Source organism: Electrophorus electricus, chromosome 17 (genome assembly GCF_013358815.1).
Source record: "Electrophorus electricus isolate fEleEle1 chromosome 17, fEleEle1.pri, whole genome shotgun sequence".
Classification (NCBI taxonomy): Eukaryota; Metazoa; Chordata; class Actinopteri; order Gymnotiformes; family Gymnotidae; genus Electrophorus; species Electrophorus electricus.
The window spans coordinates 8,677,444-8,704,159 of NC_049551.1; the positions used below are offsets into that span (position 1 = coordinate 8,677,444).

A 26,716-nucleotide genomic window follows, 5' to 3' on the forward strand; every position below is an offset into this window, starting at 1 on the left:
CACCTGTGAATATGGCGTCAGAAATGCAATGTTTCCTTTCCGCATCCTCCTCAGCAGTTCTTTATCTGTTGCACTCTACTAAGCTCAATTTTACATGTTTTTGTTTCCATGCTGTATTGGGTATGTTGTCATGTCAACCATTTCACTGCGGGTTGTACTGTGTATGACTGTGTATGTGACAAATAAACCAAACTTGAACTTGAACTTGAATGTAGAAACTCCAATCTTCCTTTTTTAACAATGATAGAAGATTTCTGTTTCTGTTGCCAGAAGAAAACACTTTGCCAGGGAAAGATACCAAAGTTTTTATTTAAATGTATGTAATGTTTCAGCCAACATGAAAGACCTTTATTTAATGTTCCTGTTTCTGTCTCTGTTCACCCTACACCCTTCCTCTCCCCCCCCCCCGTCTGTTGTTGACTCCATCTTTCAGATCTACAGACCTTTCTCCCCAGTTCACTCCTCAGTTGCGCTGCAGTGCTTGTTCTTCCAGCTCTCCATCACCGGCCAACCTGTGACGGAGATGTTCTTTATGTTGCTGTGTCTTTGCACCACCACCACACCAGCATTGCCACTGGTGAGCTTTCAGGGGAACTGGTGCTCCACATAGGCTATCTTAAAAAATATAAGTGTAAAATTATCAACATATCCTGAAAGGATAGAGCCAACAGACCCTTTTTAGAGTATTATGTGTAATTACATAGTGTATTACACTGCTGGATGTGAGGTTGGGATGTAGTGTAAGAGAATTGAGAGCAGACCGACATACCTTTCCTGGTTTCATGGATGAGTGTAATGTGTGCTATATTATATTAGTACTATATTAAGTCCCCCTGTAGCCTCTTGCCCTAAAAAGCATTAGATGTAAGGATGAATGTCTTCTTGTTTTTCTCACTGAAATTATTCCTACTTTTTTGTTGCTAATACTTATTAGATATTAGGCATTCAACAGCCAAAAGTACACTTTTATCAGCATCTTCTTACTTTACAATACATCTACTCAAGGCTTTACTAGTATCACAGTGAAAGGAAATTATCCCTAAATATTTAATCAGGCTCAATTCTTTATGAGGTGTCTTTGTGACAGGGAATAGACCCTCAAGCAACAGTGAAAAATTCTGCAGAGTGGAGATGACCTCACATATTTATAGGCTGTGTTCAAATGCTGCCCAGTTGTTCCCATGGGCTTTCCATGAAGGGGAATCCTTCCACAAAATGGTCAGACAACCATCTACATTTGTTGAGCATAATTTAACTGAGCATATTTGCATTTTGACAGGCATGTATTTAAGTGAGCATTTAGTGGTACTTGGTCTGATAAGACTTCATCCATTGTGTGTGTTGTAAGAATGGCTGGAGCAGAGTCTTATTTCCGGGGAATTTGTCTGCCGTGTTGCTGGTGGCACTGGTTAATATATGTGCAAATGTCCTCGCATTCCACCAGGACTACATTTCCATAATGCTTGACTGATTGGTGGTGACAGTCTCATTTTTCCAGTCTTGCAATCAGGCAGAGTGAGATGCGATGTCCTTTACCTGACGAAGAGGTTGTTGATCAAACCTGAGTCAAAACAAGCTGACATGGACTCTGTCCACTTCCACAGGTTTTTAAGACTTGCCTCCACCAGTACACCTGCTGTTTTCTATGTGTGCGGTTTTCCTGAGTACAGTAAAAGAGTGTGACAGCCATTGCTTGTTTAATGCCCAAGGGTTTATGTCATATTCATCCTTAATGCATGCTTTTCCTCCTTTAGAGGAAGCAACATTTCCGATTCTATCCACAGATGCTTAATTATTCTCACACAACAGCTGCTCTGATTCAAAAATATGCAGGAAACAAATGCATCATGTTAATTTCCCATACATCTACTGGCTACAGTCTAGATTTGAGCATTGTGCCATAGGCTTGTGAGTATTGGTGTTGCTACCAAGGCTAGCCCAGCTGTGCTTTTGAACAAGTTTAGTTAACACTGAAAAATTGTATGTATACATGTGTTTGCATATGTTTGTGTGTGTATGTCTGCATGTGTGCATGAGTGTGTGTGTGCATGAGTGTGTGTGTGTGTGTGTGTGTGTGTGTGTGTGTGTGTGTGTGTGTGTGTGTGTGTGTGTGTGTGTGTGTGTGTGAGACAAAGCTATAGAGCTCCGTGATCAATTGGAGCTATGGAGCTTTGAGTAAATTCCCCCATCTGGTATGGGGGAAAGATAGTGACAGAAGTACAGAGACTGCTGCTGGTTGACATGGAGACCCATAGAGAAGTTGCGTAGAAAATACTCTAAAGTCATCATGAGTAGAAACTACACATTTAGAAAACGTTTCCTAAGTAGTACCACCCAGAGCTGCCTATGCCAGCAGCACATCTTGCCTATCAGATAAAACTCACCTCACTTGTAATTGCTGTTGCTTGGTCCTTCCATTAAACTGACCTTTTTAACCAGACATGGCCGACTACTCTTTGAGAAGTATTGCCTTCCCCGAGATCCATACTGAGCAGTTTCTTTGTCTGGTCCTCGTTCTGGTTCTTAAATTCTGTTTTCCTCATAAACTATGCCTTCCATCTGATCCTTTGGTACTTCCTGGACTCTGCCTAGCCATGATGACTCTGGACCAGTTTGACCTGAAATTGGAATTTCTCCATACAGACCTTCAACACTGAGACACTGAGCTAAGCCTGTATCCTCAACCCTTCGACAGCCTGTAGAAATAATTAATCTATACCACTGGAACATGGATCCCCACATTTCTGAGTGTTTATTATCGTGATACAGCAGTAGAAACTACTCTCTATCATCATGAGTAGAAACTACTCTCCAGTCTACTCTACAGAAACTACTTTCTTAGTAAAGGACATGGATTGTTAAAGAACCTATTTACATTGGGTCCTCACTTAAATATTCTGCACAGGCATTTAGACCTCCACCTTAACACATAAGAACCTTTTCAGTCTTTAATTAATCCATTAATTGTTAAGGTCTCTTGCCCACCCTAATTAATATTTCAGGTCTTATATCTGGCAAATTTCCAGCATTAAGCCACATATTTCAGTATAGTGGAGAACTATATGTTGACTGAAAAGAAATAATTTCAAAACATGTGGAAAGGATGCAGGGGGAAGAGAATGAATGATAATAACCACATTGGTAGTCCACCACAGCATTTACTGAGATAACATTTGCTAAGTGATGCCATCAAGTAATCGTTTTCATGTACTGAAAAGTCTAAGGGGAGTGGGAGCTTTATACAGGAACGTTATGTGCTCTCTGGGGCCAGTAATAGTGGGGAGAGCAGGTGTGCGGCTGGGCTGTGATGCTGTAGAATGTGTTGGGGTGAAAGCGTTGGAGGGGTGGGTTCCTCTGGGCCATGCTGGAGATCTGCTTGGCCTTAAGGGGAGAAATGCCCTGCTTCTCAATAACAAATCAAAAACCACAGGCTTAACTTTCATATGCTATTTAAAGTGGTGAAAACAAAGGTCCTTTTATATGCAACAGTGATATCAAAAGTACTGTCTGCATGTGTGTGAGGTCTGCCTCCAGGGACAGCTTGTGTCACAACATGTTGTGAGTTAAAAACAAATCAAGCAAACAAACAAAAACATATCTTGTTACCAGGCTAATGTCAGCATAGCTGTACAACATTACCAGCACAATCAAAATCAATGTACAGTTCAGTATGAAATTAACAATGATCGGGAAAAATGTAACAGTCACTTAGCTTACATAAAGCTAATTACAGTGTATAGACCACTATGTTTGTCCAATCTTTTTATTTTAAGCAATGCTATTTAGCATGACTGGCAACATAATTAACAAAAAGAAAACACTGCAACTCGACCGCTGATTGCCTAAGCTGATGTGTGACAGCTGTATGCAAATCAACATTTATTCTATAGCTTTCACTGCCTATGTAGTCTATGCCATTATTTATTTGCATGAGTTGTACAGACAACTAAAAAAGCCCCTGTGGATGTTTTCTTTTGTCTCTTCTGCTTCAACACAGTATTTCTTTGAGCCAAGGCCATAGTCACAATACATATTAGGAGGGACATTCAGAGTAGAGCGAGGGAGCGAGAGAGTATGAGGATGCTGACAGGTGAGCTGTAGTCCCCCAGCATGGCGGGGTGGCAATTAATAAACTGAAATACTACAAAAATGAGAAGAGGATAGATGACTGGAGAGGAAAAGAGAAAATAGCACCAAAGGAATGGAAAGATGACTGGAGAACAGAGAAGAAGAGAGACCTAGAGAGGAGAGATGAATAATGGAATGGAGAGAAGAATCGACTGGAGAGCAGGGAAGAGGAAACTATATGACTGGAAAGGGATTAGAATATATGGCCAGAGGAGAGGAGGAGATGAGTCAAGAGGTGAAAATGAGAGGAGAGCAGAGCAGAGGTCCCTGACGCCCACCTAAGTTTACTTGTAAGTAAATAAAAACAGCAACAATACATAGATTTGTGATTATGGTTATGGCCATACTTTATTAGTCCTTTATGATAAAAATCATTAAAAAGTTCACCTGATGGTGAGTTAGTGAATTCCATGCCCCCCAAACCCCCCCGGGAGATTTGGTCCCCTCAGTGTTCGGTGTATGGCTACGGCCTTGATTTGAGCCATTTCCGTAGAATAGAAGACATCCTTACAAAACATTTTTTCCCATTAACTCAGAAAGATTCACAGAGTAGAAAGGTCACACAAGTCGTTCAGTTAAGACATTTGAGAGTGCCTCGGAAGACCCAGGAATCTGATTGCATCCATCACCCCTATGCCCTCTAGTACCAGTTCGACCTTAAAGTGCACAAGCCTGTGAAATGCCCAACTGTGGGAACATAATGCGAATGAGAATTAATGCCACAGCTCCAATCCACTGTTCCATTTCACATTCCTGAGGGTGACCTAGAAGTGGCCCACTCTGCTGTTCCTGTTGGGAAGCCATTTATCAGCCTCATGCCATGTTGGAAACGATGCAACATGAAGCCAGAATATAAACAGGAAATGTCTTTAACTGCAAGTTCATAAAAAGATGTTTACATTCGCACGGGTTTTGTGATAAGTGTGATAGTTTCATCGTGTGAAGTGTGATAGTGTCATCGTTTTCTTATAAGCAATTTACAGTAACGTCAAAAGGTTTAACATAATAGCCACATGATGGCGCACTTCTCAAATTTTCTTGGATTTTTGGTCTCTTTTATTCCAGTGCCATCATGCATTTACACCTTTTTTGTATTGAATATATGTAGAACGAAGAATTTTAGTGTAAATATTTAGCTTTACTACTATTGCTTAATAAAGGCCATCCTTAAAATATAGGATGAACAAGGGAAAAGTATTTAAATAAATAAATCGAAATGGAAACACTGTAAAATAATAATGTTCTGATCTTTCAGTCCAAGTATGCATATTCATTTATTATAAAAAAAAAAAAAAATTAACTAGTCATCCCCTAGCTTTGCTTTTATCTCTGGGACAAAATTGATATCCCAGAAAATTGATTAGGCATATATATTAATTTAAAAGCTGTAGGTGCAATTGTGGAATTGTTATTGCTCTTCCATGGCACAAAGTGGCACTGATGCTCCAGTGCAAACCGACTGATGTTAATGTATATTAATGTATATTACATAGACATGGAAAGCACTTTTAAAGTATCTTAAAGCTTATTGTTATTGCCTGTATTGTTAGCATGGAAATTGTGCGTGTGTGTGTGTGTGTGTGTGTGTGTGTGTGTGTGTGTGTGTGTGTGAGAGAGAGAGAGAGAGAGAGAGAGAGAGAGAGAGAGAGAGAGAGAGCGAGAGAGAATGTCTACCAGAAGCATTAAAGGAGTTTGCTGTGTATTGAGAAAGCAGAGGCAAATAGATTTAATTTTAAACTAATTGCGTAGACTTCCTTGTAGTGAATAACTATTCTTTCATCTTCTCCTGAGAGATGATGCTGTAGTTTGCTGTAGCTTAACAGGTACAGGAAGGACCGAACCCAATAACTCCATACAGACCATATATGGTTTGTAGAACGTTTTTGTCTAGGGAGGTGTAACAGCCCGATGTATTAACAATTGAAATTGCGATGTGTCCAACTAGCCTACAGTAAAAGGTCAGTAAAAATAATTATTCGAATGAGACTAATAAGTTTGTTTGCTTTCACTGACGTCTGTATAAGAATTCCAAAGATTTTCCAGTTGGTCTCTGTCCCTTATAGAGCTGTTCACATTATGCATTGTATCACGTACGTGCAGCAAGTCACATTTCCTTCAATAACAAATCCGGTGTAAGCGCTCGTCTTGTATCGATTTCTCATAAACGATTACCTGGGTCTGTTAGATAGGCTGTTGAAGGGTTCAAGTGAAAGGAGCAGTAAGAGTAAACATATGGAGGACATCGATAAGAAAATAAAAGGTAAAATTATTAGCTATGAGCTAATCAATACGATGCAATAATTGTTCAGTTTGTGTGTACTGTTCTACAAAAGGCGTTATTTACATTTATAGAATCAAAGTTACGTCCCTAACACATTATTCCAGGCGCTTTTTTATTAGTTCACTTAACTTTTTTTCCAAACGTCATCATTAGCAGGGGCTAGCTAACATTAACTTTTGCAAAATACTAGCTAGTTGTTGTGACAATTGTATTTTAAGATTTTTTTGTTTATAAATCGTCTGTGGCGTCAAATGTAACATATTTAAATCTTCTCGTTAATCTATGACCTGCCTTGTTGGGTATCTCTAGCTAGCTAGCGACGTTCAACGTGTCTCAGCTGGCAAAGAAGATGCTGTTCAGTTTGTCTTTGACTTGGGACCACTTTGCCAACATTAACGTTAGCGTTAGCTAATTTGCTATATGAAGTGTGTATCGCTATTTTTATTTATATGTAGAAACATGTCATGCCTTTCTTTGTTTCAGAAGGGTATGAGATTACATATTTAAACACTATTTACAACAACTTTCGAAAGTGACTCACTCATTCAAATAATTGGCTAGCTAACTAGCTAGCTAAGATATTTTGACCTCGCAGTAGTGAAAAATACTTTTATGAAACCAGCGATACCTTGTGAGATTAGTGGTGTTTGGTTTAAATTTGAAAACGATCTCAGTGTTTGCGCGATCTTAAAACGGCCCAAGATTTGGTATGAAATGGTACCAATGTTAAAACAAATGTGGAAAATCCCCATAAAAATCTAGCCACCAGCGGAGAGTGTACCATTAACATGTTGCTTCAACAAAATGTAAGCCGTTTTGTTGGTTATTCTTCCTAGTTTTTTTTCTTTATTTATTTTGGAAGGGACAGTATGTTTCACATGTAGCCCAGTGTGTTTTTGCGCTGAAGCTTTATAATACAGAATTTACTGCATTAAAACAAGATTTGTTTTGTATGAACCTTTAGCTGTGCCCACCATACACATACATTTATACTTTTGTTGTACTTGAAGTAAAAAAAATGTTTCTGTTAAGTTTAGGTTATAAAGTGGTAGTCTAATAACTGCTTTATAACCTTGACTAATTACAGGTCATGCAGCTTTCTAGATAATGGTCAAATGCTGATCACACTGTTTTTAATCTGAGCTGCGAAGCAAAACAGCAAGTGGTGCCTTCCTTAAAACTGCCTGTGAGCCCATAATATCTGTATCCCTGTTCTCATAACTAACAAAACAATGCTACAGAAGCACTGGAAGACCCTTAAGGTCTTAGTCTTTTTCACGCCTGTCCAATTGCAGCAGCTCAAGCCCCACGGTTGCTTGCTTACGTCTAAAAGGTGCCTGACTGTCGGCGCACGCAACCGTTACCATAGTTCCCTCCTCGCCGCCTCCTGTGTGTGATGATGATGTCAGCGAGCATGCCTCTCTCTCCCTCTTCCCCCTCACATTCAGTCTCGCTCTCCCCTGTGTGACTCACTGGCAGCACAGAAGCAGTTCTCCTCTCCTCCGTCTTTGCCGTTCTCTCTCCTGCCTCGCCGCGCTGCACCGGACCCTATATGACAAGCAGGTAGGCAGCCCGGTGCAGGGCTCTACGGACGAGCTCGCCGGGACCCCTATGTCTCTGTCCGGACTCTCCACAGCTTTTGTTTCATGGAAGGGCCAACTGTCCGTGGCTGGGGCTTCAGCATTGGAAACTGAAACAGTGCTGATTTATTGGGAAGCTGCACTTTGTGACTGAGGTGCCTGAAAGCAGGTTAAATTGGTTAGGCTTCTCTCTGTGTGTGCCTGAGCTTGTGTCACTATGTTTAGGTTTGAGGAAGAGAGGAATAACAGGTGATTCAATCTGGAAGTGTCCTGGGCAAACTCAATACTGTGGCTGATTGATGTTTGCTCTTATCAGCGGTTTATGTTGGAGAGAGTGATGCAGGGATCGATAGAAATTGTTGTTCTGATTTTCAGAGTGGTTTTGCACATTTTGTTTCCACCAGCTGTGAAATGTTCTGCACTGCATATCCACACCAGTGTGTCCACAGCCATTTAAATCAAATTTGGGATTCCATAATACAGATATCACTGAAAGCAGCAAAAACAGAATGGCTGGTGGTAGATTGTATCTGAGCACTTACTAAACGAAATGTTACTCTGAATCTGGTCATATGATATGGATACTTCACACACAGAGAGATTCAGGTTAATTTTTTGAAAACATGATTCTTAATTTCCATTTATAACCTAAAGTCAGTCACACTGCTTAGGATATGTTTAGTTCCAGGTATCACAGTGGATTTTTTAAAGGATTTTATGGGATGTACTGTGGACTGTTATTGTTTTGTTTTCTACATAGGGATATTATTATGACCTTTAAGCTTACCTGTTTAAGATGATATACCTTAGGTAAGAAAATAGCTTTTGCCTTTGGGCTCTGTTTTAATCACATACTCTAACCTGTTATGCTTCTGACAAGACCCCGGAATACTGAAATGCCTTTAGGAGAAGATTAGGCTGCAAATCGTTTTTATTGGGTAGTCTTATGATTACTATGACTCAAGAATGAATCATAAGACTATGAAGAGTCAATGTTTATTTATTTTACTTCAGTTTATTTATGCTTTTCTTGATTTTTATCCTTCCTACAGGCCAGTTTTTGCATTTTATTTTTAATTTTGATGTTTAAACACCATCTGTTAGCCTAGCCTACCTGTTCCATCTTTGTGAACATGTATGAGACTGGGGAATATGATAAAGGCTGTTTGTGGCAAATGACCTAGCCAGTTCTTTTGTTTACCTGAAATTGAGGCTAGTGATATAGTCATTTGCTGCTGTTGGTTATTTATGCAATGTTTCAAAGATCACTAACATGTTTGCTTTGCACTAATATTGGCTTTTATTGCATTTATTTCAAAATAATAACGCTTCATTTCCTGACATTTTTTTAAAACAGAATTTTCAAAAGCGTGATCATGTGGGTTTGTCAGTTTTTTTACGTTTTGTTTTTCTTTGGGAAGTTTCATGCAGACCACCTCCATTGGATTACATTGTTCTTATTATTAGTGACACACTACTATGATGGAGACTGTTTCCCATGGCCTTATCTTGTAAAGTACACAGTGACAATGTTTTTCTGTGTACTCACTGGCTTCCTGCATGTGACCGGGCAAGGCTGGTGCCACTTTGGCTTATGGAGAGAGCCTGGTGGTGTACTGGTCTCTCTGCACCATCTCTGCCTGCAACACACAGGCTCCCCCCCTCACTGTTTTGCCTTCACGCCTCCCAGGCTTTGCTGCATGCCTCTCTCCATGCTTGCTTCATTTCATCTGCCACTCTGGAGCCACATTGGTGCACTGGGACAGTGTGAGTTCCTCCCCTCCACCAAGGTGCAGACACACTGCTTTATTCTGATGGCTAGACGTGGCATACAAACTCTCAGCTGTTGCTGGAGCACATAAGGGAAGTCCAGCTGTACCGGGTTCCCAAGGGAATTCCAGGAAGAGAAGCAAAACCCATGTTTGCATGGTTGGAGCTGGAGCAGCCAAATTATGCCATGGTTGCACATTTACCAGTCCAAAGTTAACTTCTTGAGCTGTTTTCTCTACTTTTGGAGAACGGGGAGGTGTTTGACGTCTATCTAACGTTGGAACTCTCTGGAACATCCTTGTAAATCCCTACATGAATGAAAGGAGCAGGAAACCCCTCATTACATAATGCTGAGTTTGCTGAGGTGCTTATGCTGTGATGGATTGATGCTTTAGGGAAAAGGCCTTATTTGAAATGCAGAGGGCAGGAGAGTCGACGTGCCGTTAGTCTGGCTGTGTCAGCGGCGGCAGCCTACGCATGGCTGGAGCCACCAGCCCGACACTGGCACCTCTTTGAGCTACAGTGCTGTGTTATCATTTTTATGGAAGGACGAATTGGTGTCTATTGTGAGGCCATCCCTGCTTCTGCTTACTCAGGCACTGAGTGTTTTCAAAAGGCGCTCACGGTCTGTTTTGGGTATGGCTCAAGTGAGAGTACTGATGCGTTTGGCTTTTATTCTTGTGTATGTTTTTGTGCTGGAACATCCTAAAGGCAGTTACATAACCATGTAGCTCTGAGAGGAAGAAGAGCGTGACGCTTTGTCGCGGTTGTTTGGCTGCCTGATTACTTTTGCGTCATGGGCCAGAAGAGTGAGGAGATGAGGCAGCTAGCCGGCGTTACGGTAATTTCTCCACAGTGAAGAAGAATTATTCCATTGATTGGGCCTTGGCATAAGGCATGAAAGCCTGTTCTGAACATCTGCCAATCCCACTCCCCTCAGACCCCGCCCCCAAGCCCATTTTCTCAGGCGTTTGTTTGTCTTGTCTTGTCTGAGTTGGCCTTCTCCTTTATTTGTGCAATGGTGTAAGCCTTTTGGCATCTGTTTTTTTTAAACAAAATGGGGGTGTTTTGTCCTGTTCTCAGGATGTCTCAAGATGTCCTGCGTCTGTTTCCTCTGTTTCCCCATGCGAGTGTTTTTAAGCAAAGGCTGCCCCCCACTAAGCTAAATTTGAATGTGTAGCAGAGGAGCTGTCGCACTCAACCTGCAGCCTGTTAAAAACTATATTGCAATCCCTTCTGTCCCTCCCCCCACAGAGGCGGGCTTATTGACATCTGCCTGCAGTGATATGGCTGACAGGGCTGATCACGTAGCAGTGAGAGCAGCCCACCGTGCACTAAAGATTCCCCTTCCTTCTTTAGCTCTGTCTTTGTCCCCGTTCATCGTTCCCATTTTGGTGAAGCGAAATATAGTGTGCCACGTGGCAGCTGGCATGTTCACCATCCTCTCCCTCCCTCTCTCTCTCTCTCTCTCTCTCTCTCCCTCAATCTCTGTCTCCCTCCCTCTCTCCAGCAGTGAAGTCTCTTCAATCTAATGGTCAAATACCGGACAGTGTCCTCCTGGGATCCTTCTTGCTGGCTGTTATTGGATCAGTGAGCTCTGATGGAGCCTGTCCCTCTGTCTGTCTTTGTCTGTCTTTGTTTTTCTTTTGTGCTGTTTCCAGCCTTCATTCCCTCTGTATGTATTTTTCATGAAGGACAAGGATGGGGGATGCCGTCTTTAGAAACCACTTACAGCGCCCCCTTATCATAACTGCAGTGCGCTAATAAGTGAACTCATCCTTCTCATCTCTTCCCCCTTCCTGTGATTGTGTTTCTGCAGGTTCTGACACAAGCCTGCCATTGCATCTGTGATATGTGCCGGCTGACTTCAGTGGAGTGAGAACTTGCACGTTCTCCTGCTCCCTTTCCCCCCTCTCTCTCTCTCTCTCTCTCTCTCTCTCTCTGTCTCTCTCTCTCTCTCTTTGTCTTTCCCACACTCTTTCTCTTCTGCTCTCCTTTTCTTTCTCTCCCTCTCTCTCCATTTCTTTTTCCACTGGAGGCAAAAGAAGCTGTTGAACGTGGCTGTCGCTGTGCATGTGGTCAGCCTTCACCTGACGCCGGTGCGAAGAAAGAACCCAAACGCGGTGTTGTGTCGCCTGACTAAGTGTGAGTTGGGAAAAGGAGGTGGACGAGTGAACCGGAGGGCAAGCCAGGCCTCTGTTGACGTTTGACGCGGCGCAGAGGGGAGTGGAAAGGCAGGCGACCCAGAAGGAGCCACGCCCCTAGCCTTGCAGAGAGCAGTGGCTGAGTGGTGTGCTGTAGGAAGCCCGGGTGGGCTCCATGCTGTGAGAGGACCCAGGCGTAGCTAACCAACAGCACCACCTGCTCACGGCCCATCTCTCTGAGCCCACCTGCCCAGCCACCTGAGCGAGGGAGAGAGGAAGAGAAAGATAGAGAGAGACAGAGAGAGAGAGAGGGGGTGAAAAAGCAAGACCAGGAGATATGGGATTCCTGGTGTCTTGCATTCTTGTGATGGCTCTCATCTGTCAAAGCCATAGCCACAGTGGCAGTCCTCAGGCCAGGATCAAACGGTAAGAGAGCTTCTCTTTCCTCAGTAGTCCACAACAAATTCCACTAACTCCTGCTCCCATGTGCTCTGGTTTACTTTTCCTGAACATATGGGACATTTGTAACAGCAGCTGGCGTAGCTATTTGTTAAATATTTTGCCTAATAAATCACAGTTCTTCAAAATTCAAAAATCAAAGCTTCAGTACAGTATGTGATATGTCTTCATAAGATTGGCATGCTGCCTTGTCATGTACACTACTTCACACCACTGTTCTCTGTGCTGTTTAGGTATCAGGAGACACCTTGGTCTGACCCGAATGACTGCACCCAGCCCAGACAACCTCTCATCATGTCCAACCCCTTCAACTTCTCTGTGGACATCCGTATGCCAGGGGTCCTTCCCACTTCAGTAAGAAGCCTTGCAATGGCTTGCATTGCACTTTTCTTGATTTAAAAACAGAAACATAACACATATGTGAAAAATCAGTCTGTTGCTTTGTTTTCATGCTTGCGTTAAAACACGCAAGGTCCCAGTTCTGGATCTCATCAAAAAACTCCTGGCTCCTGGCTGGAGGCTCCTCAGGACCGGGGTGGGCTGTGATGGTGAGGGGTGTGGTGTGTGGGCGAGGCCTGGCATGGCGAGATCGTGGCTGCTTAGGACCTCGGTGTACTCCACATTGATCTGGCTTCATGCAGTGGATAATGCTCGACTAGCTCCCTCAGACAAGAGCTCCCTGGCCATCTTGGCTGGTTCACTGGTTTCCCCCTGTAAAAGGATGGAGCAGGAGTTTTGGATGCCGTAGATTGCGGGACAGGTCGCGTGCAGGCCTCTGGCTTCTTCGTCTAAGCTCTGGCCCTAGAGAATTGGAGGAAGGGGGGGGGGTGTAGTTGGGCAGTGGGCAGCCTGCTGCTGCTATTATTATTCCCAGCGCAGGTTTGTGAGTCATCCGTGAGTGATTCATCGCAGGCCCTCGCTGATAACTCGGCCATGCAGTGGGGGAGGGAGCGAGAGAGGGAGGAGGGTGACGTGGATGTAATATCGCAGAGGAAACAAGACTTCAGCCTGAGTGGCCAGCTTCATTTATATCGAGCTATCGATCACCCAGGCTTGGCCTGCGCCCGGCTCATGAGGGCATCGCTGGTGCTCTGTGAACAGCCTGTGGTTCCTTCTCTCACATCTGTGTCGGGTTTCTGGCTTGAAGCTTTAGCTTCCATGACTGCTTTATAGGCTGGTGGCCTTCAAGACAAATTTTAAGGTGGGAATCCTGACAACATAGAAATATCTCTGGGTCAAGAATTAATTAACCGGATCTCCCATGTTGTTTGTCTTAAGATTTCCTCAGTAGATGAGGCCAAAACAAGAAAGCTTCTGTTCCTGCCAACCTTCACTTAGCAAATTATCCTGTATTAACGCATTAGTTCACTGTTGCCATAGCAGAATGGAAAGCTCAGCCCCTTTGCAAATTGATTCAATCATGTTCCCCTGTAGCAGGAAATCAGAAGGATAGATGACAGGCAGAAGCTATCAGCCAGAACCAAGCAATTATGGCATTTCACTGCAAACGACTTGCTGTCATGTTTGTTAATAATATGTCACTGAATGGCTGTTTTCAGGGACCGCCATTTTGACTCTCTTAAATGCAGCACACACACGTTGACACGCACCTTTGTGTCATTGGTGTCACACCTGGTGTTTCAAGTTTGGTTTATTTGTGTGAGGTTGAAGAAGAAAGTTATTTTAGGAGCTGTACATTGACTTATCCGAGCGAGCTTGCAATAAAGAGATAGAAAAGAGAAAGAGAAAAGAGAGATGGGTGATAAACTGTTCGAGGCAAACAAAGAGGGAGAAAGTGAGAAGGAGATCAAAAACCGAAAGAAGAGAATAAAACCCCCCCGAGTCTAGGCAGGGTCCGCCCTGTCACCTCCGCTATTGGATTAAGTGCGCTGTCTTGGCGCCTCGCTGAAATACACTCTGCTTGTGGCATGTTATGCGAGGTAGATCAGGGGGAGCGGGATTTAGAGGCGCTGCCCGTCTGAATCATGTCACAAGTCTCGTCGCTTCGCTCGGGCTGCATGCTGCATTAGAGTTGCGGCAGGGAGCACAGCAGCAGCCGCCGGCTGATGCCAGCCCTGCCGGCTGATGCCCGCCCTGCCGGCTGATGCCCGCCCTGCTGGCTGATGCTCGCCCTGCTGGCTGACTCATACTAACAAGATTAATTTACAAGTGGAATGGAGAGCAGGGGTAGGTGAAGTGACCTTAAACCACCGCAGTGAACAAATGATTAATTATTTCAGTGTTGTGAAAGCGAAAAGCACTGACAGAAATATAAATGCAGTGTGTTAACATGGAGAAAGATCATCATTTTGCCAGCACTGTTACAGTTTAAATGCAGCGTGGCTCTCACACCAGCTGCACTGTGGTGCAAACACCACAGCTCAAGGACTTCCTTTGCAAGTGGTGACCAATATAAAAAGTGCAGTATAATGATGTAAGTTCATTGTTGTTTTTGCAGTCTGATTCCTACTACTGTGTGGCTGTTCCGGTGCCCACATCAAGGGAGGCCTATATAGGTGAGTGACACATGAGCAACATTTTATAAGGAATTCTGGTATATGAAACATGCGAACCAAAAATGAATACATTTATGAGGCTATTCCACAGAGGTTTTGAGTGATTTATTTAATACATTTCTAACAAAATTCTCTGGGATATGTTGGTATTTCTTTATGAGATTTACCAATCTCTCATTTGGTCGAAATGTTACGATCTTCATTTAGTAGAAAAAGCACTGCACAATATTCATTTGCAAGCTTGTAATCTCGTCGTCAAGCAGCTCTGTAGACTAAGCACAATCCCATCTCCATATATTGCGTTTCAAAATGAGATTCTGGTTGCTCTTGGCAACGCTCCTCTCAATACATCCAATCATGCTTTCCCTGTGCGTGCATGTTTGCGCAGTTCAACGGGGCCACTGAATTCCCATGGTGCCTTGTTGACCTATAACCGCATGGGCAGCCGCGGCTTTTCTCCTGCTACGCACACTCAAGCTCACACGGTGTGTTTGTCTATGCCGGGCAGATTGACATTGCCGCCCGTTTTCCTAGAACTCTCGTCTCCGGCCCTGCTAAATCCGATCTGACAGCCTCTGGTGCAGAGGCGGCAGGAATTGCGTGCGGGGGCATGGTAGCTGTAGCCCAAACAAACCCCAACTTCTCTTGCAGCGCATCTTAACTAGCAATTGCACTCGTCAGCACAACTCTGTTTCTCACTTAAACGGGCTTTCCTGAAACGCAGGACCTTCTAGAGAGTTATCGATGTGATATACTGAAGCGTTCAGACAGCGTTTGCGGATGCAGCCTCCGTTAAAACCCCAGTCTCAAGTCTCTAAACTAGAAAATATTCATCATAAATTTCAGGGTGTTCAGGATTATTCATTTGGATGCTGTCAAATATAGAACTGCTTGGCCTGCTCATGACAGTGTTGAGGTGCTGTGCGATGCAGCATTTGACACAATACTGTGAGTTTAAGCTATATGACAGTTTTAATTTGAGGGCCTTTATATTTATATACAATGACAGCCCGTTTTAGACGTAGTCGGCCCAGCGAACCAGTTGTACCATTGTCTTTTGTGGACTGCACTGTACCTTATATATATACTAAGACATAATAACAATTCTTATGAAATGCATCCTTTTAATTAAAGATGTTGTGTAGGTTATTTGACTAATACATTTGAGGAGAAGTTATTCAGCTAATATTGTTTATTTAAGATGTCATTTAGCTAATGTAGTTCCTTTAAGGATGGTGTTTTATGCCTTGCAATGATCTTAAAGAATTTGTCATACATGATGTCGAATTACGTGTGTGTAAGTCATACAAAAAAAATCTGCTTCATATACAAGCCTCATAGGTGGTTTTCATGTGACACGTGCAGGTGTTGCCCTTGTGTATGCCTCCTGTTGATGACTCCCCTCTCCATTCAGGCCATGGGTCTATGGAGTAGACATCATCTGTCATTATCAGTCAACAGACAGCACTCAAACAGACGCCATGAGCGGGCAGCTTTCAGTCATGCCTGCCCTCACTCCACTCTTCCCAGAAATCCTTCAGGAGTCTGCCAGCTCTCCATCTCTGCCATGTGTAGTCAGCTATACTCCACATGTGTGATGGAATCAAAGCAGCTACCTACGAACAAAGCACAGCAAAGCACAATATTATACAATCTGCGAGCGTCCTCTTTTTGCTTATCTTTGAGGAAACTCCCACTGACTTACAGATAGATAGTTTTATATATATATTTTGCTATGAAAGCAAAATTGTGTGTCATGCGTTTGCAATGCTATTATTGTCAATGCACTTGGAGAGAGTGCTATGCAATTTTGTGCAGGGCATTCTATAATTAACAAATTACTTATAAGGGATTATATTGAGCCAGAAATTGTAGTTTGTAATTCATGCTGTGCTTTCAATAAGCACCCATGTGGTGTAAAACATAGCCTACATTTATGCCTTGAATACAAAGCATATTTAGTATACTTCACATTAATATAATTTGACTACTGACAGTGTGTTTGGGTTAATGTTCAGGAGAATGGAATGAGCAGCAATCTTCAACCTGAGGGGCATTTGTGCGAAAGCTCCGTTGTGGTGTGAATCACCAGCATGTTGTATGCCATGTCCTGACTCTTATCACCCCTATCAAAATGGAGGTGCAGCTTGGCTGCTGTGTTAGATTTGGCTGCAGAGCAGACTGTGACTGCAGTCCTGTGATCCAGAAAGCCAATCAGCGGCTCTTCACAGCCACATAAGCCAGTACTAAGGTTGCTCAGTGAGCCGACTAAATAGAGTATTGATATTAGCCAGCGGAGGCAGCCAGTAACACGGATGGCCCTGCTCTGCTTTCTGGCATGTGTGTGCGTGAGTGTGTGAAAGAGAATGAAATAGAGAGTGAGAGTGTGTGTTCAGTGAGGGGAGAGTCTTTACAAGTAATCACTCCATCATTTCTGGATAACCGTCTGCAGTGTTCTAGGCAGGAACTAAGATCTTGCTACCAAGCCCCGATGAATATCGAAGCCTTTTTGCTCCTTAATTTCGTGCAGCACTTGTCAAGGACTGAGTGTTATTGTGTGTGTGTGTGTGTGTGTGTGTGTGTGTGTGTGTGTGGGAGAGAGCGCGAGCGAGAGAGAGAGAGAGAGAGAGAGAGAGAGAGAGAGAGAGAGAGCAAGCAACTGAGACTCGGAACTGCTGTTCACTGTGCGCAGTGATTCCCAACCACACCAGGAAGAATCAACCTCTGTCAGGGTTTCATAACAGATAACAGGAAGGCTGATCTGGGATTGCAGCCCATCTCAAATACCTCTAAACCCTCCTAGTATCTCACTGCAATCATATTTACTGGGAACGTTTATGTTGATTCTCTCTGTATAGGAATTGATTTTGTTAAATACTAACGATTGTGGATGGAGTGTTCCATAAGGCATTCATTCCTGATCGACTGAAAATACATTAAATATTAAATACATGAAAAATCATTTTGCTGCATATCGTTTAAGCTCTAAAGCCATCCTGGCCGGAAAAGGAATGATCAGCAGGGACCGGACTGGACGGGCGCCCCCCCCCCCCCGTCCCAACCGAGACAATAATCACAGCATTTCCTTCGCTTGGCCCAGCCACGGCCGTCAATTAGACAAACCCATTCATTATTCATAACTCAGTTAAGCTTGGCAGAAAGATAGAGAGCGCGAGAGCGCTGTGTCCTGGGGATGTCAGGCTAACTTTTGTCGATGCAGAATATAGAGCTAGCGTTACTCCCGGTCTTCCAGTCGCAGCACTCGCCGGTATTCAGCTCTTCGCCAGTATACAGTAAATGTATTGAAAGCAGAACACAGAAATTCAAACCATATGACAATGCCATTTTCTTTCTTTCATTTTTTGTAATTCAATCGTCACACTTCTTGTCAAATGATGTAATTAGCTGGCTGCTGTTTGTATGCACGGTTGTCCGAACGGAGCGCTAAAGCATGGCTGTCTGTGCGTGTCCGAGCGGAGTGCTAACGCACGGCTATGTCTGTGCGCGTGTCCGTATAGAGCATTAACGCCGTGTCTCTTCACAGTGGATTTTGTGCCCCACGCCTCCATGGACACTGCACACCACATGCTCTTATACGGCTGCAGAGCGCCATACTCCACCAAAGGCTTCTGGTAGGTGCCTCACTGCACATGCTTTTTCTCTTGTTGTGTACTGCAATGATGTCCTCAACACTGATTGGTTTCCAGATGGTATTACACTTCTTTATATGAAGGGGTTGTATTTTGGATGGATGGGTTTGCCATTTTCAAGTAACTGCTAAACAGCCTTGTTGATCATAATTTATCTGTTTGAGAGAGAGGATAGGAAAAAAACTGAAAATCATTTACAAATTACAAAAACAAATGGAGCAAACGACTCCTAGCAGACTGCAGGCTGTTAGCAACAACACAGATTTTCTTTAGGCATGCGCAGGAAGTGTCAGTGTTGTACCATTAAGAAAATCAAGCAGGCCACTTGGTTGTGTTGTGTTACTGAGGCAGTTAATGCGTGGGATGACTACTGCATCCCCAGAGAGAGAGAAAGTGAGAGAGGGCGAGAGCACGAGACGCTCTCTAATAAACCCGCCTGTTACCACAGCAACCACTGCCACCTTGACAACAGGGATTCTCTAAGCTGACCCATGCGGTCGGGAGTGGGGATGGTTGGGTTTTGGCCCACCACCTCAACCCTCTGGTCTGTTGTCTTTGGACTGTGTGATAAGAAACACAAAGAGAACATTAGTCAAATCCTGACTGTTTCAGGCCAGAGTATCAAACTAAACCATTCAGCACCTCAGAACAGCAAACAAAGGCCTCATCGCCAACATACTAATAAGACTGCAGCACAAAGCATGTGCGGTTCCTAAGCAGGATTTGCCACTGAAATGCAGAGATGATGGAAACTCTTTTCTTACCCTCAAGAATCAAGTGTATATTTTTATCCACCAGCATTTACCCAGCTGCATTTGTTTTAATTTTGAATTCAGCACACACGAACCGCTTCCACACTCGTTTGGCCGTCTGTCTGAGCCCATGTAAACCAGGACCCCGTTCGCTTTTTCATCAAGAATTCTCTCCAGATTTTGGCCAGGTCCGTCCCCCTCAGCACTCCTCCGCCACAGCATCAGGCATTCAGTGTGAAACGCGGCGAGAGGCTGCAAACTGCCTGCCAGGCCCCCAAAATCAAAGACGCTCTGCAGGAGTCAGGGGGTTGGGGATGGTGGATGGAGTGAGGAGGGGTGGAGGGTGAGGAGGGGAGTGGTAAGGGGTGGGAGGGGCCATGAAATATAGGCCAGACCATGTGACTTGCTCTCACACCAAACAAATCTACAGTGAGCTAAAAGCTCTAAAAGACAGCAGAGATGACAGTTGACAGTGTAGCTGTCAGCCTGACCAGGTCAGATCAATACACAGGGCGTGCTGAAATGCTTCATTAAAAAACCAAGAGGGATGCGTTCACTGATCTACACAGAAGGGGATAAACATGGTTTCAAATTGCACCACTGTGTGGTATATATTTTAACAAAAAGATATGAACCTCTGAAGTGCCGTGGTTTTGTGATTATACTCCAGTGCTTCAACAGTGACCAGTTTAGACTGATGTGGTCAAGCATAGAAAAAGCTTGAGGTTTGATGTTATGATTGAGCTGTCAAGATGATGTGTAATTGTGTACAGACTTGGCTGAATTTCTGAGCTGAAAATTTGGTCTGGTAGAAGACCACTTTCCTGGTCTGCCAAAACTACAACTTTCTATATGTAAAATAAATATTTATTAGGAATGCTGTAGACCTATAATAGATAACTGACCAACACGATCTCCATCCCATGAAATAAACTCTTCAGTGTATTTATTTACACTGCCATTAGTATGTACTATTGATATGGGGGAGAATAATGAGTGCAGCTGCAAGGTGGTTGTATTGAGTGGTGTGTTTGTGTTTGTACAGGGATTGTGGGACAGAGCAGGGCACCTGTCAGGATGAGGCCAAGATCATGTATGCCTGGGCCAGGAATGCTCCACCCACCAATCTCCCTAAAGGTTCTCGCATGCGCTCTCTCTCTCTCTCTCTCTCTCTCTCTCTGTCTCTCTTAGGATTTCTCTCTTTTTTTCTTCCCCCATCTTTCTCACTTTTTCTCCGTCTCTCTCTCCTTCCCTCTCTCAGCCCCTTCACTACTTTTCCTTGCCCTACCTGTTACCCCAACCTAGCTTGATCTTCCTTAATTCGAGGATTTACCGTAGGCCCCTGGAGCTGTTCTCCAGACAAATAAAAGAAGGCCAGTAGACTAGTAACTGGCTCCTGCTCTACTCTTCCAGCTCTTCTCTCACTTCTCTTGTGCTTTTATTTATTTTTTTATTATTACTTTGCTCCCTTACGCTTCCCCCACGGTGCTCACCTTTTCCATTTGAATCCCCTCTCCTCCCCTCCCCTCTCCTCTCCTCTTCTTTCCAGACGTTGGCTTTAAAGTTGGAGGAGATACCCAGATCACCTACTTTGTGCTGCAACTTCACTATGGCGACGTCAACAGCTTTAGAGGTATGCTCTCGCCGCCCTCCCCAGCCGTAGTCTGGCCGCCCAACAGCCTGGGGTGCTCCGTGCTGAGAACTCCGACCAAGTGCTACCATGGTGATTTCAAGGCCAGATAACGATGAGCAAACAAAGTTAGAGGTTGAAAACCTATTTTGTGTATGCTGTCCCATTTTTATTCACTATTTTGTTTGCTGTTCTGTTCACATCACCTTTATTTGCACATTTATACTTTCAGAGACATAAAGGTTGGTGTTGTGTTCAACAGTGATCACCTGGAAAGTTTCAGTTTCTAGTGAAGTTTGTTTTCCTCTAATTTCTCAGCATTATGTGACAGATAAAGGGATATACTGGGCCATTCTACAGTGCCTTTTATGGTTCAGAGGCCATAAGTCCACTTATTGCTCCACAGTAACAGATTCTTCTAGTAACCTTATGAAGCAGCTGTACCTGTGATATGCCCTGGGCTAGCAAACAGGCAGCTGAAGAAATGTGGACGTCCTTTGTGTTTCATTCTGTGTCTGGATTAAAGGTGTGACGAGGCCTGGTGTTTGACAGTGCTTAATGGATAATTCCTTAGAAGCTTCTGTTAGTGCTCAGTTATTTACAGCGTTTTATGCAGCGTGCCACTCCTCTTTCTCTAAATGGCCTGAGCACTGTGTAATTTAAGAAAATGCCCTCTTCGCAACTGCCTATTTTGGGGACAAAGCTATTGACCCATTTATTATTTCTACACCTGCATGTCTGCCTTATACTTCAAAGCATGAGAACTTTCGCTCACTGCCTTGCTTTGATGTCCCGATTTGTTTCTACTGAGCCCACTAGTCAGACCTGTACAGTTGCTCGCTTCTTTGCATGCTGTGTTAATGCACATTTTGTTTTCTGTTAAAGTCAAAACAATGATAAGGAGAAATAACTCAGTGTGTGGGTTTTTGCCTTTAGATAAATACAAACTGAGTAGCTCGGGCTGATGTTACTTTCTCCCGGTTCTAGATCACCATAGGGACTGCTCAGGACTTACTCTAAGAATGACTTCCAAACCGTAAGTTTTCCGTCCTTGCTGCTTTTTTCCGCTTAATAACTGTTTGAGAAGAATTCACTCTAAAAGCCTATCTGGCTTTCTGAGCCCGCATGCTTTATTAATCAGAAAGTCTAATTGCGTGTCATAATGAGCTTGGTAAACTTCAGAATTTCATTCATTAATGTGGTTGTTTTCCATACAAGTCACCATTAATTTTGACTGAAGCCATGTCATCCATTAGATGTGTCAACCTACGGCTGTTTTCTATGAAGCATCGAGCTTAATTACGATCCTTGCATTCATTCTATGTGCCTCGCCAATAATTTGACATTCCCAGTGGAAATGAGCTGTGATCTGTGCTCTAAACAGAACGCTGGGAAGCTAGTTTAGGGATTGTAAAGTACTTTATCATTGATATCACCAGATAATTCGGTGCAGTGCACTACCAGCACACCGCAGGGGCTTGACCATTTGAGATCAACACTGTGAATGCGGTCCTGCTCACATGCAATGCCAGCGGCTTTGTACAGTGAAAGAGATATGTGTGATGAGGGGAGGATGGGCCCATAATTGATTGGCAGTGGCATCGCATGCAGAGTTAGAGCAAAATGACATTTTTGAAACGGATCATTGATTGGCGTTCGACAGGCGCCTGGGGGCCCCTTCTCGTTGGTGCCTGTGAGCAATGGAGGCAGACGGCTGATGGATGCAGCCAGTGCTGTGTGTGTGTGTGTGTGTGTGTGTGTGTGTGTGTGAGTGAGAATGAGTGTCTGTCTCTGTGTGAGTGTCTGAGAATGGGTGTGTGTCAATTAGTGTGTGAGTATGAGAGTGAGTGTGTGTGTGTTTGTGCGCACACTTGTGTGCTGAAGGGCTGCCCATTCAAAGAGCCCAGAGGAATGAGCGGAAATCCCGCTGCTACATGTCGGCACACCTGTGGCTCCAGACACCCGCTCTGCAGCGAGCCTCTTAAAAACCTGTGAGATGGAAAAAGAATTAACAGAGCTGAACAGATCCATCTGCAGACAGCTCTGAGTAATCAGCCAGTATATCCTGACACAACAGTAACACACACCGACGTATGCAGTCTACAAGAGAATGTGAATGAGTAGTTATGGAAAAAAATCTGTTCTTTGTTTCAATAAGATTTCAGCTCTCTGATATTGAAATGTTTAAGGAAGAATAACTGATCTCATTTTGTATCTTCCCTCCAGACAGCCCTATGTTGCTGGCATGTATCTGATGATGTCCTTGGACACTGTCATCCCTCCAGGAAAGACAGGTAAGATGAGAAGGTGTTGGCCAATCCCACACACTATGCTACCATTGCAGGCCCTTGGAGGGTGATACCGCTTAACACCTCCTTAATCTAACGTGTCTCCTTGAGAAGAGGGTGCTTCCTGACAGCACTCGCCTCCGTTTGCAGGCCCTGACCTGTTCCAGGGAGAGATCTTGTGGAAGCTGGTTGTGTCAGTGTGATGGAGATACTTACTTATGGTGTATTTTGTTTGTTTGCTTTTCTCCTTGCAGTTACCAATGCAGACATTGCTTGCACTTACTTATCATACCCAATGTACCCTTTTGCCTTCAGGACCCACACACATCGCCTTGGTGAGTTCCTCCATCTGTAGAGACAGGGTGTTCGATTTTTTTTTTTTGGGGGGTTAGTGAATGTAATTGTCATTTTAGTTTCACTCTCTCCTTACAGTGCATTTGTGTGTGCGTGTGCATTTGTGTACATCAGGTAAAGTCGTTAGTGGCTACAGAATTCGAAATGGACAGTGGATGCTGATTGGGCGCCAGTCCCCACAGTTACCACAGGTACTCCTCCACGCACACGGTACAGCCCCACACTCCATACCTTCTCCTTCCAGCCCTGCGTCTGTCTGATTCCTGCAGAGGATGCCACGTCCCCCCCAGTTGAAGGTCGGGATTAAAGTCATGTACGCAGGCCGAGCTCGAGCCTCGCACTCGCTCTCGCTCTCGCACGGTACCGCAGCTCTGCCTCAGCAGGGGGGCGTTGCCGGAGGTGGCAGAGGTGGCGGACCGAGCCTCTAAGCTCTAAGCTCTAAGCCTCTAAGATTAAAGGGATCAGAAGCCGCCTCCTACTGCTGCCCAGGAATGCAGGACACGTCCCTACCCACCGGCCCACGGACGTTCGGGTGGAGGATGGCGGCTGGCTGATGTCACTGCCATGCCTGTGATCTTCATGAGGGCATCACAATACTGATATATGCACAGGCACAGTTTCTTTATTGCAATGGCTACAGGGAGTGTTCCCGCAAGGTAAACACTGGCGACATTTTTGAATAACGTCCTAGTGTTGATATACTCGAACAATCAACATCATCGCAGTGTGAGCACACTCTGTAAATGTCATCATCCAACGAGACACAGATTTCCATAGCCGTTCCGGCTCTGCTCATTTGGGGCAGATACGAGTTGCCTGGCCTGCTGATAAGCAGCTGTTTGGATGGAATTTTCGATAATTCTGCTGTCCTGACAGAAAGGGCCTGGCAGGAATATTCAATTTTGGCAGGATATAAAAGCCTTCATTGCTGACTATATGGTGGAATCAGATTTTTTCCTTACCACCGGGTGCAGTTATAGATTAATCAAATAGGTTTTGAAGTTTTTAATGTATACATTTTAACAAAATGTTAAGTTTAATATTAAAATTAAATTTAATGGGAGGTTGGGGGTTGTTAGCTCATTCTCCGTTTATGCGCATGCTGTTCACTTGCTTCCGTTGTTTCACAGTCAAATCAGGAGAAAAGAGGGGGTGAGTGGGTGAAGCAGAGACAAAAGGATCAGATTAAAATTTTTGTTCTGTGCCCTGGAACGGCTAGCTGTACTCTGTCAGAGGCTGTGCCCCGATCTGCTCCCCATACCCCCACACATAGCCCTCCTGCTGACAAAACACCATTGCCCATGGACCATGCAGAGCACTACTGCTCTCCTAGACATCTCACATGCTCACACCGTAGCTGCATGATGCTCATTTTACCAGCCTAGCTATGGGACTGCAGCACACCTCTTTTTATTTATATATATATATATATATATATATATATATATATATATATATAGAGAGAGAGAGAGAGAGAGAGAGAGAGAGAGAGAGAGAGAGAGAGAGATGAGAAGAAAAAAAAAAAATATATTTTTTTTTCTCAGTTTTTTTCCCCACGGAATATATATTCCAGAGAGTAACTGCAGTCTACTGTAGTACAAGATAGAAGTAGTACATTTCAGACAGAGGTGCAGCTAATGATGCACCTCTCTCTAAAGCAGGGCAAAAGTTTGTTTTCTGCAGTAAAGAAATATGGTTGACTTAATCAAGAAACACTCTCAATGTTTTCTGAACAGAATGTGGAATGCCGTCTGGAAATATTTATAGCCTTGCAACACCCACTAGTGCTCAATATTCTGCGCCTCCTGCGTTTCTGCCTGAGCCGTTTGATTTTCTTTTGTTTTTTTAATGGAGCCTTGACTCCAACAATACAAAAGTGCTTATAATTTTTACTCTAGGTTCTTAAATTAATTTCCTCTCAAGCATGAAATTGCTTTACCTTCACAAATTTGTTTTTTTTTCTTCTACCCTAGTTGAGTTTATAAAAGGCTTTTGTTGCATCATACACATATGATTGAATTAGCGTCCTAATAGGTTAATGTTAGATTATTTTGTGGCATTTTCTCGGTACTTTTAGTTGTTTATTTGCCCTGTCATAATTTGTTTAGATGTCTGGATGGTAAGGGTAATGCGAGGCGAGTCAAGGCAGGCACTGTGAAACATATGGATGTGCTCTGTGCTGCCTTACTGGTTCTATTGCTCTACCAATAATTAGCATCTCTGTGTATGTCCCAGGCCTTTTATCCAGTGAGCAACGCCATCGACGTGAGATACGGAGATACGCTGGCCGCCCGCTGTGTTTTCACCGGAGAAGGCAGGACCGGCAAAACGCGAATCGGGTGAGTTTAGGCCGCGGCCAGCCATTCATCTCCTTATCTCCTTTTTTTTTCTAATGCTGTAATTCTGCTCCTACTTTATTTACTGCGATAGCAGCACATGTGAGGGCGTAATTATGATCTTGGCTGGATTAACCCACAGGCCACTGTGAGACTGCTGGCCCGATAGAGCCGATTGACCCGCTCCTTTCCCTATCTTGTCCTGTAGAGGAAATGAGAATGTGAGTGGGTTTATTGGAGCGGAGTGGTGTCTGTGTGCTGTGTGTGAGAGTGGTAGTGATGCTTTGTGAGCTGGGCTTGCAAACCTGACCCCTCCCTCCCCTGCCCCCACCACGTTGCTCTGTTTGCATGCTGTTGGTTTCCTGTTCCGAGACACAGTAGCCAAGTGTTTGACGGCAGCCATGAGTGTGTCTGGCTGGCGCACCCGGTGCGGCTATCTGTCACAGCTCTTACTTGGCTACTCTGCGTGTCTGTGAGTGTGTTTGTCTTTGTGTGTGTGTGAGTGCTCTGAAGTGTTGCCAAGCATAGAGGAAAGGCCTGTTTTATTGTCTCCAGGGGAACCTGCATTTTTCATGATTTCCTTCAAGACTTTCTGGGTGTGCGTGCATGTGTATGTTACATGTGTCTGCCTCATCATTCTTGTTGCCATGGCAATTAGGGGAGTGCACAATGGCAATGGGAGAGAGTGCATTGACGCATCTCCAGGGAAGTGTCCTTCCCAGTACACACACGCTCCCATGTACAAACACACACCTCTTGGCAAAGATGTCCGTCCTTTGAATGACAGTAAAGGAAGAGAGAATGGAAGAATCCAGTAAAAAACTCACG

The 26,716-nt window shown here is 44.0% G+C and overlaps 1 protein-coding gene across 7 annotated transcripts in view; it reads left to right on the forward strand.

The window, feature by feature from the left end:
- The first annotated feature begins 6,043 nt into the window (after positions 1-6,043).
- The window catches only part of pam (peptidylglycine alpha-amidating monooxygenase), a 43,290-nt gene continuing 22,617 nt past the window's right edge, over positions 6,044-26,716 (forward strand). For 2 of the 7 annotated variants that reach the window (XM_035535230.1, XM_027008991.2), the window contains exons 1-13: positions 6,243-6,388; positions 7,858-7,972; positions 11,579-12,329; positions 12,596-12,716; positions 14,821-14,878; positions 18,423-18,510; positions 20,326-20,417; positions 20,830-20,913; positions 21,898-21,946; positions 23,137-23,204; positions 23,453-23,533; positions 23,667-23,743; positions 25,788-25,891. In XM_035535230.1, coding sequence (XP_035391123.1) covers positions 12,241-12,329; positions 12,596-12,716; positions 14,821-14,878; positions 18,423-18,510; positions 20,326-20,417; positions 20,830-20,913; positions 21,898-21,946; positions 23,137-23,204; positions 23,453-23,533; positions 23,667-23,743; positions 25,788-25,891 — 911 coding nt within the window. In that variant the 5' untranslated portion in view covers positions 6,243-6,388; positions 7,858-7,972; positions 11,579-12,240. Of the gene's footprint in view, positions 6,087-6,242; positions 6,389-7,857; positions 7,973-11,578; positions 12,330-12,595; positions 12,717-14,820; positions 14,879-18,422; positions 18,511-20,325; positions 20,418-20,829; positions 20,914-21,897; positions 21,947-23,136; positions 23,205-23,452; positions 23,534-23,666; positions 23,744-25,787; positions 25,892-26,716 lie in introns of those variants that run through there. The other 5 variants (XM_027008990.2, XM_035535232.1, XM_027008994.2 and 2 more) reach the window with 5 other exon arrangements.